At 36.4% G+C, this 13,903-nt stretch overlaps 2 protein-coding genes across 2 annotated transcripts; both read left to right on the top strand.

Annotated features, from left to right (window-relative positions):
- Window positions 1-4,340: 4,340 nt before the first annotated feature.
- LOC114841544 lies at window positions 4,341-6,134 on the top strand. The gene is made up of 2 exons (XM_029126560.1): window positions 4,341-4,815; window positions 4,906-6,134. Exons 1-2 carry the CDS (start codon window positions 4,341-4,343, stop codon window positions 6,132-6,134), a joined length of 1,704 nt encoding a protein of 567 aa, XP_028982393.1.
- Window positions 6,135-7,209: 1,075 nt separating this feature from the next.
- Window positions 7,210-8,936, top strand: LOC114841545. Its single transcript, XM_029126561.1, has 2 exons — window positions 7,210-7,582; window positions 7,789-8,936. The coding sequence occupies exons 1-2, from the start codon at window positions 7,210-7,212 to the stop codon at window positions 8,934-8,936; spliced, it is 1,521 nt and encodes a 506-aa protein (XP_028982394.1).
- Window positions 8,937-13,903: the final 4,967 nt, after the last annotated feature.

The following is a 13,903-nucleotide window of genomic DNA, read 5'->3' as shown; positions in this document are numbered from 1 at the left end:
GGACGGCTCAGAATCGCGTTTTTTCACTCCCTACAGCCTCTATACAAGCTAAATTAAATTATTTTTTTATGCGATTTCCGTTTTTCGCGATTATCTCGGAAACTATTAGAGATAGAGCCTTAAAACCAACGCCATTCCATTCCTGAGAAAATTTTGGTTCCTTGTAGGGAGGTGGACGGCTCAGAATCGCGTTTTTCCTTCTCCTACAGGCTATAAAGTATGAATTACATTAATTTTTTTTTGGCCATTTCGTTTTTCGTGATTATCTCGTTAACTATTACAGATAGAGCCTTAAAACCAATTCCATTCTATTCAAAATCGAATTTTTCCGCCAAGTGAGGGTTGATTTTGCAGCTACTCGCGATTCTGATGCCAATGGAACCCTTGGAGGTGGGGAAAAGGTTGAAATTAATTTTTTTTTTTTCACCCGGAACCAAAGTGTCAGATTTTGGATTTTTGCCGGGGAAAGTCGACTTTTGCAAAAATTATGTCCAGAGTTCGCGTTCCGGGCAGTCCAAATTTATTTTTTTTACAAACAAAAAGTAGAAAAATACAGGTAGACAATTTAATATATTTTCATATTCTCCAATCGGGTATTTATTTAATTATAGAGTATTTTTTATAATTATTGTGGGCGGGATATAAGAAAAAAGGAACGCTTTTCATAGGCCCATAGAATTAATGGGACCGGCAAGGATTTGGAAGGTCTGAGTACAAATCGTGGTTACACCTAACGAGTGCTAAAATAAACATCACCAGAGATAGAGAGCTTTCGGGCGCACTTGGTAAAAGCCTTCCCAAGACTTATCCAGTTCTGAACGGAAAGACTTGAGTAGAACTTTTCAGTTCCAATTATTGGACTCGGGAATCGGCTGAGTTTTTCATGGAATCGTGGGCTTCCATCACCATATTTCTTAACATCGATCCTTTCAATTCTTCATACGCATGCAACATTTCATCTCTTTCCGTTGAAAACACGAGTGTTTCGTTTGACAAACAGACTAACAAAACTTTACCATAGAATTTACCTAAAACTCCCGAGGCTGTTGTGAAATTTATTCTCCTCGCGTTTTCAGCGGCTTTGCAATGCCTTTTTTTTTACATGTTGTCCCAAAGTTCACGCTTTATTTTTACCATTTATTTATACGCCTTTTATTTTCACACTCCCATTTCCCATCTTTTGTTGATACTAACGTTTTAGCTGTGGAGTGCCTCATGTTTTTCGCTTTTTCGCCTCAAGTTGTGTCATTACATTGTAACGTGGTTTATAGTTTTATGGTGCTATTCCCTCCGGCCAATTTTCGTTCGTCAAAACTTTTTTTTGTTTCCGCTTGATCATTCTTTTATTTATTTCTATGAAACGTTTATCGCAATAATAAAACTGAAACTCTTTCAGCCATGGTCTCATCCAATTTCTTCCACTGTCACTTCCTTCTCGATTTATTTCACATTGTTCTCAGAGTACTGTGAACAGGGTGAAGAGCTTAATTGCGAAAATATTCGCAAGCCAGTGGAAAATACAGAGGGGTGCATAATGAAACACTGCGGAGTAAGTGAAGAGTACCTACTCCAGCGTGGTCCATTAGAATGATTTTTTTAATTGGTGTAGAACCATTAAAAATAGCTTTTCACTTTTTCAAATACTTGAAATCCTTTTTGTCGAGATCGCTGAGATTAGGGTATTGCTGAATTCTGGATTCATGAGTAATTTAATTTACTGACGAATAGTACAAATCTATTGGCCGAAATTTGGATGAAATAATTTTCTTCCGAGTGCCACTCGAGCTTCAAAATTAATTAGGAATTTTCCTCAAGATTCCCCACATACAAACGAACTCGTTAAATTTTTCAGGAAAAATCACTCGTGATTTTTTAATTTGAGAAACTTGACTCCTTCTTTTCTTTGCAACGGCCCTATTAGAAAATACCCGACAGTTTTGAAGCTCTTGTGGTATTACACAAAAATTACTGTACCATCCTTAACGAGAAATCCTTAGCAGAAAGCACAAATTCACTGCCACATTTTCCATTTCCCAAATCCGGTGCATTAAAAACCGAATTCATTGAAATTCCCGGAACTTTGGAAATGTACCTCCCTGACAGCGTCACCTCCATTACGCACAGATAGAGCGGCTATGGTTGCTATTTTTCCGTATCTCCCCTGTACTCCATTAATATTCATCGACAGGACTATTCTATTTTGTAAGCTATGTTTATGGAAAAATGCGAGGTAGAGGTGTAAGATATTATAAAATTGATTTTGCAAAATATGTATAACGATGGTAATTGAGGAATGCTTTTTTTTCTGTAGATTTCCACGAGGCTGTGAACGATATGGATTTTGACCATGGTGAGTGTTGATGCCCAGCTCTTTTCAATTTTTTCCAACATTATGATAAACGGAGAGAAATGTCCTTTAATAAAAAATCCAGTGTAACGGTTTTTGAAGCCAATCTATTCGGCGTATTGTGTCATTAGGTTTTTTATAAATGATGATAATATACATTAACGATTTTACGATAATACTATATTATACTATATTTTATACTATACTATATTATAACGAATTAGGTATATATAATGGTATATGCAATAGAACACAATATCGTATACTCAATGTATGTTATTATGGTTATCAGTTTATTATTCCATTTTTCTTTATTATCTACATTATATTTTATAATACATATAGTACTCTATTATGTATTGTATATTACACATAGTTTATATAGTATAGTATAGAATATAATAAAACACTATTTACTACAATTGACATACATTGACCCTCATGGAGTAGGACATATGCGCGCGGAACGCGCAGACTAATCTAGTCCAATAAAAATTACGTATCTTTTCCGTAATTCCGGAGCGAAATGTGGTTGTTGGAAATTTTACAGAACTGTCACGGAATTTTTCCAGAGCGTTCTGTAATTTTTATCTGAATCTCCTGTGAAAAATTACGATATGATCGCTCAAATTTTCTGAGTCGATTCCGTGATCGGTTTTTACTGAACATTGCTGTCCGTGTGACTGTCCACGTCGCGCCACTAAATCGTTACTTACGATGCTGTCAACTGATGCATCTCAGCTCTGAAAAGTTGTCACTCGCCTTCGTCGATCTGAGATCAGTTTGACAGCCTCACCCTTTGAGGGAGAGCGTAACTCAATTATCGGAAAATTTGGAAATCAACCAAATTATGTAGATCCCCATCTAATCTAAGTTTTGTTGTTTCTGGATCAATGGCCTGATGTGCTCAATATCTGCGATACTACGGTGAGTTTTCCTGCCTCCATCCACACGTATTTCCAATTATTTTTCACTCGCAATAGTTTCAACTTACCATTCGAACGGAAAAAACTCTCATTACGTATGAAATGGATTCCTCCAAATGGAACGTGAAACGGTTGTTAATGTTCGAAATCCGATCTTTGATCATTACAAGCGAGAGAAATCTATATCATTGACTCAACATCAGGATTTAATTTTTCATGAGGGCCGCATCCATCTGCGCATTAATTGGCCCACCTTTGTTACAATTTCATTCGCAAACGGCTCCGGAATTCGTTTTTGTCAAATGCAAACTTGGGTCGCGTTGATGAGACTCCACATTGCTAAGAAAATTGTACAGCAGTGAGCGCGTGCTACTCATGTATCGAAATGACAAAGTTTGAGTGGCACTTAAACAACTCTAAAACTAGAATCAGCCCTTTACCTGGAAAAAGAGCTACTAAAACATTTTACGTCTTTCAACAAGCTGCCGGGCGGATAAATTACAGGGTTGAATTTCCAACTTGGACTGTCATCTTCCATAATCATTGGAGAAATCAATGATGAAAATTCTAGAGCCCAGGGATTTGAAGGACTTTTTATTTTTATTGCATTTGAACACGTTGAAGTCATACTGGATAGATTGTAGCCTTCGGTTCCTATACCCCCACCAGTATGTTGTGTGGAGCCCAAAGACTAGAATCTCGCTAGTACGCCTGCAAGTGTTTTGGAAAAGCAAACTTTGTCAGAGATACAGAAAACGCCAGTATCACTACAACACCAGTAGTGAACAACTAAGTTTCTCACCTACGCTTCGAATTGGTGCGATATATTCATCAATAAAGACCTAAAATGCTGTTGAAATTACAGTGTCTGCTTATCATTATCGTACCAGTGCTAGCAAATATCGGCAAACGTGCGGAATTCCATAGGTCTTATATCACTTCAGCAGCCATGGTATGATTCATTATCATGAGTATCGTTTGCTTCAGAATCAAAAATATTTGCAAACTTATCATTACAGAAAAGTATTATTCAATCATGCTATAAAGATTACGTTCGCTCGAATCCAATGGTCATTGTTGGTGATTTCGATGGACGCATCTTGATGTCACTGATTGAATCAATCCCCATCCCAATTGTAACAATTGACAGTCACTCTGAGTTCATCTTTGGCGATGCGAGTGATGGGCTATATGTTTTTCAACCCGATATTATAATAATGGCGATGGAAGATTCACCAAAGCAGCTGGGCAACGATCTCCAACTGCTGCAGGAGATGAATCAATGGAATCACATGGCTGCGCATTTCATTTTGGAAATTTCAGCGAGATTCTGTAAAGATGCTTTGGAGAGTTTACTGATAACTTGGAGAATGCATATTCCACAGTCGTCCTACGTTTGTTTGAATGCAGAGCAGGCAATTGTGCTGTATACACTCAATCCAATAACGAATTATGCACCCAAGCCCTGGCAAGCTATCACCAGCGCAGATAGATTCAATTCCAGTGACCGTTGGACACTCTACAGTCAATTACTCAATCCAAGTAAGAAGTGGCATATGAATGCATTAACGAGAGCATTGATTCCATACCTATGAGTAATCTTTTGATGTACGATACTCAATAACCTTTCAGACGACATCGCTTGTGACAGCCTGACCTTCGACCGAATGAAGCACTTGAACGGCTACGAAATAAAGGCCTTAACAGCACCGAAAAATAACGTATCATTCATTCCTGGTAAGAATTACAAACAGGCAGGCTATAAAATGCTGGAGTTTTTCGGTAAAACTGTCTTCGACACCATAATAACACGATTAAATGCAACTCTGGTGCTCCAAATTGATGACATCCATATTATACCTCAATATCTTGCCAATCAAAGTATGGACATTGACATTCGATTTACATTGTCCTTCTCCAAGACCAATGCAAGCTATCTCTATCCATACTTTCAGCCTGAAGTGATTGCTATCACAAGAATTAAAGATTATCTGTCAACGTTTGAGAAAATTGCACAGTTGTGGAGCAGATCTGTTCTAGTCTTGTCGTTTCTCACGATTTTAATAACATTTGGAGTGATGGCAGTGTATAAGCGGCAGGGATTTTCATTGGCATTATTGGAGATCATCCGACTTTTGTCATATGCTTCCATTCAGAATAACTTTCAGTCGACAGCTATGAGAATTTTCTTCAGCAAAATTCTTATATTCATCGTCATCACCAACGGAGTTTTCCAGGGACGATTGGCGGCTTTTTTGACGAAACCCGAGGAGGGGTACAGTCCCGAAAATTCTGAAGATTTGAAGAATTTAAATTATACTTTATATGGCATTCAACAGAATGTAAAATATCTACGTACAATGTTTCCGGACAATCGTGTGGTGCTTGTTACCCAGAAAGATTGCGTTGAGATGGCACTTGCGTCACTTTCTGCAGCTTGCGTTGGGACGAAAGCAAAGTATTTGAACAAGTATTGGATGAAACCAATTCATACCACGAGAGAGCCGTTGTTTGTAGATTATTGGAATCACCAGTGCCGTAAAGATTGGCCTCTGAAGCATCGGGTTGAAGCGGTCCTGACACAGATAATGGAGTCCGGATTATTGGCCCGCTGGGCATTCCATAGTATATCAACCGTACTGGATAAAAAACGTGCTGAGGACGTGGAACGTGCTGCTACCAAGTATCGTCCTGTTGAGCTGAAAGCATTGGATTTTTCATTTGCATTATTGGCTTTTGGATTAGTATTAGCAACCATCGTATTGATCATTGAATTCTTGATGAAGAGAGAATCAAATACTAAAATACGAGAAGAAATTAAATTTAGGAATTTTTTTATAGCACGTAGAACTACCATTTAATTGGATTGCATAGACTGCTGGAAATTTTTTGAAATTGCATGGAAGATATTATAGTAAATCTGATGGGAGTCACAGTGAACATGAATATTCAGAAACAAAATGACATGAATTTTCAATTTTTCTGAATTTTCACAGAATAATTGAACTGAAAAATCAAGTATTTTATTGTCTTCCAAATCATTTGAACAGAAAATCAAAGGAATATTTGATTATTCAATGACAAAATTTCCTGAAATTTCAGTGCAACTTGAAGACGAGAAAAATTTCCGGAATTTGGTACGGAAAATTCAGACGAAAATTTTGAACAGTGTAAAGTCACGGAAAAAAAACTTGATTTAAGTATATTTTATACTCAAAACAGGTATATTTTTTTCCGTGATGGAGTGAATTTTATGGAGTAATACAAATTAATTATCTGAGTACTTTTCTACGTAACTTGTGAAATTGATATGAAACAACATCGATCGTTCATCAACATATTAAGAGTCGTAGTAAAAGGTCACATCGGCCAAACATTATAAATTAATGAAATGACAATGGCTCAATTACGTGATTAAATTTTAAATCAATAATTGATAAAAGAATATAGCTGACGTAGAAATTTACACACTATATTAGTAGCACTGTGACAGTTAATACGGAATGAGCTCACTCAGTACACCGTTGTTGTTATTCAATCATCGAATCATGGTGATCGTTTGCTTGTTATTCTTTACAATTACAAGTGTAGCCATAGCCCATATTCAAAATAAATCTGTGTTCGGAAATTCTACAGATGTGAAAACCACGATGGTTTGAAATTTAATTGGAATCCACGTATGAAAAAATTCAATAGAAAACCAAGCGAAATCACGATTTCGCTAGGTTTTCTATTGATTTTTTTTTATGCGTGTCACAATGAATTGATTCATTATTACATAGATTACTTATTTTGCAGAGAAACATACTCGGATCATGTTACAGTAATTACACCGCGTCAAATCCCGTTTTTTTCCTTTTCCACGGAAATATTTCCGATTTAATCGATGAATATTTATTCGACACACGTCCAGTCTCAATTATCTTCGCGAATAACATGCTGGGTTTTGGCGATGATAGCGGAAAGAATGCATCATTCAATTTCAAACCAAAAATAATTATCTTGGAGGGAGATTCCCCGGAGCAATTGGAATCAGATCTTTCATCATTCAAGGAAACGCAGTGGTGGAATTACATGGCACATTATTTCATTCTCGGGATAAATCAGAACCAGTGCGAAAATATTGTTGCGATTCTCACGACAGCCTGGAAAATGAACATTATCAAGTCGATATACATCTGCTTGAACACGGAAAATATGCCCGAATTGTATACTCTGAATCCAATAACAAACTATGCACTTACGCCCTGGGAGAGGATAGAAATTCCATTAGTTAAGGGAGCCATCTATCGCCAATTATTTGATGCGAGTAAATATCCAATAGTTTTATTTTATTCATCCATATGTATACCCTCTCGGGTCTTTATATTTTGTTCCCATCCTCTTTTTATCTGCGTTACCATGGCCGACTTGAAATGCCACTTACTTTTCCGCCGACTGAAAATGGAACGACTGGAAATGTCCAGCATATATTGGACTATTAAAAAATTCAATGTTTTTCAATACCATTTTCAGATGTTTCCTGCCAGAATTTGCACTACGACAAAACAAAAGTCTTGAACGGATTCAAAATTACAGGTGTTATTGCTAAATTTTCCAATAAGAAGGCGAAAGATATGAATGTTGTGAATCAGATGGCGCTAAATTTTAAGAAAATATTGAACGTAAGCATTGCTTTGAAGCTAAAACCACCTGGCGATTTAGTGATACAGACCATTGCTGATGGTACCGCAGACATGGTCCTCAATTATGGATTTATGTATTGGAATCCTGAGAGGCAGTTTCTGTTTCCATATTTGTGGACTCAAGTAATGGCAGTTAGAAAATTTAATGGTTACTTATCAACATTGGAGAAAATTGATAATTTGTGGAGTGTCCCTATTCGAGTTTTGGCACTCTTGATTTTTTCCATCTTCTTCCTGGTAATGGTGTACGAAAATAGAGATATTTCGTCAGCAATGTTAGAACTGATACGGCTGCTGACTTACGTATCAATCAAGACAACGCGTGAAAAATTGTCATTCAGGATTTTCTTCTCAATGATGATGATGTTCATGGTGATAAGCAATGGCGTCTTTCAGGGAGCCATTTCTTCATTTTTGACGAAGCCTCAGCATGCCAAGGGAGTTGATACGGTTGACGAGTTGAGAGATTTGAATTATACACTTTATACGATACCAGGAACGGTCGAACGAGCCAAAGAAGAGTGTCCGGATAATGAAGTCATTGAAGTTCCGCTGGAAGTTTGTCCTGAATTGCTATTGAAGTCGTCGCGGGCTGTCTGCGTGACATTCCGAGAATTCTTCTATGAATTTTATGGCAATTCCTCACTGACACTCATGAAGCAACCATTGAAGTCGACATATTTCAACCACAAGTGCAGAGATGACTGGCCACTCCATCAACGTGTCAACGATTATTTTGTGCAGACCTTTGAAGCGGGGTTGATTAATTATTGGTTGACGGAGAAGATTCGTCTCACCATGCAGAAACATCGCGCAAATGAAATGGGACTTCTGTCGCCAAACTATAAACCAGTCCAGCTGAAAGCTCTAGATTTTGTATTTAAGTTATTAGCAATTGGACTGTGTCTTGCTACAGTCGTTTTTCTTCTAGAAGTTCTTGCAAAAGAGTGTAAAATTGATCTGTGGTTGTTGCGATAGTTGACTCATCAAATATTCAAATTTTCTCCATAATTTGGACGCACTTAAAAAAACCAAAATGAAGTTTATTCCAGTGTGAGAGGAGAAGCAATTTTTTTTGCTTCCGCATTGTGATCGTTCAAATTTAGGATTTGGATTTTTCGTGCACACAAATTTTTCCTCGATTGTTCGCTAATGATTCAATGAAATTGAATTTTTTTTCCTCAAATGTAGATACTATTGAGCCCTATCAATCGCCATTAATTAAAATTTAATTCATTTATTAATTTTTTTAATTTTTTTAGTTTGTCAAAAATTGTGTTTTTCACGATAACTGAAAAAATGTTCTGAATTGATTGAACGGTGGCTTAAAAAATTTGTTTAGATGTCCTTTTGACCGAGTTCAAAGATGAAGACGATGGCAATAATCGTTATTTTGATTTATTTGAAAATTTGCAAAAATTTTGTATTTTTCATGAATTTCTCTGAAAGTGAGCTGATGGTTTCTTCAAATGTGCTATTTCAAATTCATTCAATTATGTATAAATAACATTTTTCTATTAACATTTTATCGAAGGGCTGAGGGGAGAGATAGATCTGTAAAAAAGACAATTGGTTTGTGTGTAGAAGAAAGGGATAATAAGAATAATGATGATGATAACATTCAATCAATAATTAGTTTCAAATCTTATTCAATTTAATACAACGAAATAAGCAATGAATTATGCATGATAGAAGGAAATTATGTTCAAAGTAACCATTTGGAAGCGCATTGCGAATTTACTAGCAAAAATAGTTATACTATATTCAATACAAGAACAATTTCCCATTTGTTTTGTTAGAACATATGTAATACACCGGATTACTCTTGAGAGCTATTGAAGGCATGGAGCTTACAAACGAGTTTATTGGAAGATATCGATTTTCCACTCAACTTTAGATGTTCCATTCCAATCTGAAAGATTTTTATGGTATTCGAGAGGACGTTCCTGAATCCCGTAGAATGTGATAAAACATGGTTATACTCTTGACAAAATCAATATTTGCTTTACCGTTCCAATTTCAAAGTGACCAACGTGAAGATTCACGTTGTTTGAAGCCAAATTAGAGTACATAGGAAAATTACATACACTTTTTTACTGTTTTCCCCCCCAGTGCTTTGAGTCATTCAGACTGGAGTGACAGTTGGACGGCTGGAAAAGTTCGTCTGATGGAATTGAATTACAACTTTATGATACGTTTCCTCGTATGCTTGGAAAATTCACTCGTTTTTCTCTTTGTTTACGGAGTTGAAATGGTTTTCTCGAGTTTTGTAAATCTCTACCATTACTTTTTCGTTGTTTTTTCTTTGAAAAAAATCAGGTTGACGCTAGATTACTCAGCGGGATTTGAAGTTTCATGTCATATCTATATAACTGCCACAAAACTTACGCCACATGATAGAATATTATAAAGAATACGATTACTGGTACTCTGATAAATACAATTGCACCTACAGGAATAATATCAATATCCTGAGGATGTACAAGTTCGGCTCAAAACATGAAAGTTGAAGAGTTACCGTAAAAATTCGTGGAATATTTTCCCTCGAGTGTTTCAAGTTCGCATTAACATGAGCTGACAGACGCGTATTAAATTATGCTCCACTGAATAAGAGCTCTTAATATCGAACATGCTCCGGAATTCTCCTCTCCATGGGAATCCTTCACTTCCACAAACAATTACGAACGTGAATATGTAGAATAAACAGCACTAATGGAATGAGAAAATATAGAGATATTTGTTTTCCAATTTTATTTTTCTGTGCGGAGAAAATAAAATAGTAAAGATTAGTATGTCGGAATCCGCACAGTAAAAATTATCAAAGTTACTGTGGAAAAATTACCATGGAACATCCTAATGGTTACTATGGGGCATAGTAAGCTCCTCAATGGTAATAGGTACTACGTTCCAGAGTAGAGATCCCTATGTTACGTAAAATGTCCTATAACACATAATGAAATTATTCTAAATAATTAAATACCATTAAGGAATGAGACAGAAGTAGATCAATGTTAGCCACAGAAATATCATCGATTCAAGAACAAGAATTTTCTTGTTATAAGAACCATTGAAAAGAGAAATTATATTTTTGAATGAAATAATGGATTTATTCAGAGAGCTCCTAACAAAGCCCATTAAAACCTAAATTAAATTTCCAGTTGCATTTTCATTCATATCAAATGAATAGTTTTATTAATTTAAGCAAATGCTTTCCTCATACAAGTAAAGACTTTATTTGTTATAAATGGAATCATTGTTTGGATGGCGAAGGAAAAAAACTTTGTTGTGTAATAATTCTCCGTTTGGATCGAAAAATTGTTTATTTATTTCTAATTGATTATCTACTTCTAATGAATGCACTATTTATTCCATATAATTGAAGCTTTGTTATTTAAATAAATATTTAAATTTCGAGCAAAAATATTGTAGAATTTAATAGGAAAATTTCAAATAAAGAGTTCAATGTGTTTAATTTTTTTAAAGAGTTTAAGTCTTAAGCGTCTTGAGTTAATGAATGCATCAAGAGGCAATCGCGAATTTTAACCGTTTATTTTAGAAATACTTCCATGTGCATAGGACTATTTTCCATTCACATGGTAACCATTTCCATGGACATGGAGTCATTCCTATGTAACATAGTAATCTTTCCTATGGCCATGGTAATGTTTACTATTTAATTCTCTCCGTGTGGAACTCGAATTATTATTGTCAAATGAATGCTGGCTATAGATTCATTCAATATCATTAATTGAATTTGAAGCAGTTGTGAGTGAATTTAATAGATAAGAAGAAGAATCTGATTGGAGTTTGTGATCTCTCTCCGGGGAAATACGAGTCTGGAACTCTCGATGAATCAGTTGATTGTCTTCGTCGAGTGTATGACAAACATTGAGAAATCTATAATTGATTTGCGAATAGTCTGCGCCAGATTCGCTTCCAATTCTCACGGCATTCCCAATTTCACTTCATTCATTAAAAATATTCATTCTCATAAATACGTACATTTTGTTAATGACGAGGCCAATCGTTTAAGTTTAACTGAGGCGATTTATCCACTGACGAGTGGCAATTACGTTAATCTCAAAATTGCAAATGGAATGCGTCCAAGCTCCTCGAATCAGGTAATTGACTGATGAGTTTGCAAATCTACTCAGTGGGCAAAATAGTCGACTACCATTCTGGCGATGGATAGAATAATTATATGATCATTCTGATTTTCAACTAAATCGGCAATTGCAAACTTCAAATAATTCTGGTTCATCAGAAGAAAATCTCGGGTATTTGATTTTCCTCTTGATGAAAAAAACGAAAGAAAAAAACGAACAAAAAATGACCACGATGAATAAAAGGATCGTATTCCATCCTGAGAAATTTGGTATCCTTCAACCAACACACTCTTCACTTTTTCTATGCCGCAGTACGTGATGAGCGTAATATATAGACTAGCCAACCAGAACTTATAACACAGTGCGATCACGTATGGAAGCGGTGGTGTGGTCCGTTAACGTTTACGTAGAAATGTAATTACGTGGCGTTCAACGCAGGATTGTCGGCAATGGCTGAAATGTCATCTGTCCTGTCAAAACCCTTATCACTTGAGCCCTCAATAGAGTCTCAATAAAATGAAAATTGGAGGTACACTGTTTGCAAATTACTGCTGAAATTCAAGTAAAAAATCTTGAAATCTTTAACCCTCGATCACTCGCTCAATGAGCGCGGCGCCGCCGGTTTTCGTTTTTTTGTTTTAGCGTGTTTCTCGACGCTTAAAAATTCTGAAATAATTAGAGTTCCTAGTTCAATCCTTTTATTAACCGTTCGCGTTATCCGTTTTCGTCTCGGGACATTTGTTTAGCTAAAAAAGGCAAGAAACGTCGAACGAACAGAGAAGCGGCGCCGCGCCGCCCGATGCGGTGAGTCCCTGTCGACCTCTCGAGCAACAGTGTTGCTACATTCACTGCCACACTTGGAAGGCGCGCGTAGCGGTAAGCGCCACGGTGGCAACAGCGCGGCAACGCAGCGGCGCTGCGCTAACTGTGTGACGGATGAAGGCTGGCGGTCGAGCGCGAGTGATCGAGGCTTAACAATCACTCACACGAAATACCATGAACGATTTCAGTAGCGAAGCGGTCAACCGGGTTAAGTCGATTTTGACTATTTTCCAGTTTTTGACGAATATCTCGGAATCTAAAAGGGATAGAAAATTTTTTCTCATGACATTTTTTGTAGAGCCAATTAAGGGTTATAAAAAAGGTCGTGAGAAAAATTTTGCTATCTCTTTTAGATTCCGAGATATTCAAATTCACAACATTGAGAAGTCAAGTGCACCCATTGCTTAATTTCCTATTACAAATTTCCGGTCGACGTTTGGTGACAATAATCCGTCATCAAATATTTACCGTGGCGAAAATCCAATGTTAAATGATGAATTGAACGTCAGTCTCTTTAATGAAAATTTTTTGATAAACTACATCGTAATTTTATCTTTGAAACTTGGAAGATTCGCAAAAGTTCAGGATATCCGTGTGACGCCGTTTGGCCTAGTGATTTCTCTGGTCATAGGAACTTGAGAAAAAAAATGAGGTTGAAGGGAGTTATAAAGATGAAGAAGAGCCGAAATGGATTTATGGATAAAAGTTTGAGGGATAAAAATGTTGTAAAAATAAAAATCCAGACTAATACACGGAAAAGATGACAAAGTTCCGCTGACCGTTTGACTTTACTTCATTCAAAAGTTCTTCAACATTGTACAAAGTAACACGTACATTATTTACCAATGCGAATGTCAATTTAGAGCGAAATACACTGCATCATTTTGTTGCTATTAATGGCAAGATTGCATTAAACTAGGGGAAATGTTTCAATTTCGTACTGAGTTGGATTTGTCCCGATATATCGAGATAACAGTCTCCATTGGAGGTAGTTTCAAAGTTCACACGTTTCTCGAT

The sequence above is a fragment of the Diachasma alloeum genome, unplaced genomic scaffold (genome assembly GCF_001412515.2).
Source record: "Diachasma alloeum isolate Michigan unplaced genomic scaffold, Dall2.0 Dall_scaffold_00760, whole genome shotgun sequence".
Classification (NCBI taxonomy): domain Eukaryota; kingdom Metazoa; phylum Arthropoda; class Insecta; order Hymenoptera; family Braconidae; genus Diachasma; species Diachasma alloeum.
Note: the sequence above shows the minus strand (reverse complement) of the source record. Positions and strands in the feature narration are given on the sequence as shown.

What these genes read in the sequence shown, in the direction of transcription:
- LOC114841545 (XM_029126561.1), top strand. Translation starts at nt 7,210, where the DNA reads ATGCTGGGTTTTGGCGATGATAGCGGAAAGAATGCATCATTCAATTTC. An exon ending in TCGCCAATTATTTGATGCGA is followed by an intron (nt 7,583 to 7,788) that starts GTAAATATCCAA and finishes TACCATTTTCAG; the next exon opens with ATGTTTCCTGCCAGAATTTG.
- LOC114841544 (XM_029126560.1), top strand. Translation starts at nt 4,341, where the DNA reads ATGGTCATTGTTGGTGATTTCGATGGACGCATCTTGATGTCACTGATT. An exon ending in CAGTCAATTACTCAATCCAA is followed by an intron (nt 4,816 to 4,905) that starts GTAAGAAGTGGC and finishes ATAACCTTTCAG; the next exon opens with ACGACATCGCTTGTGACAGC.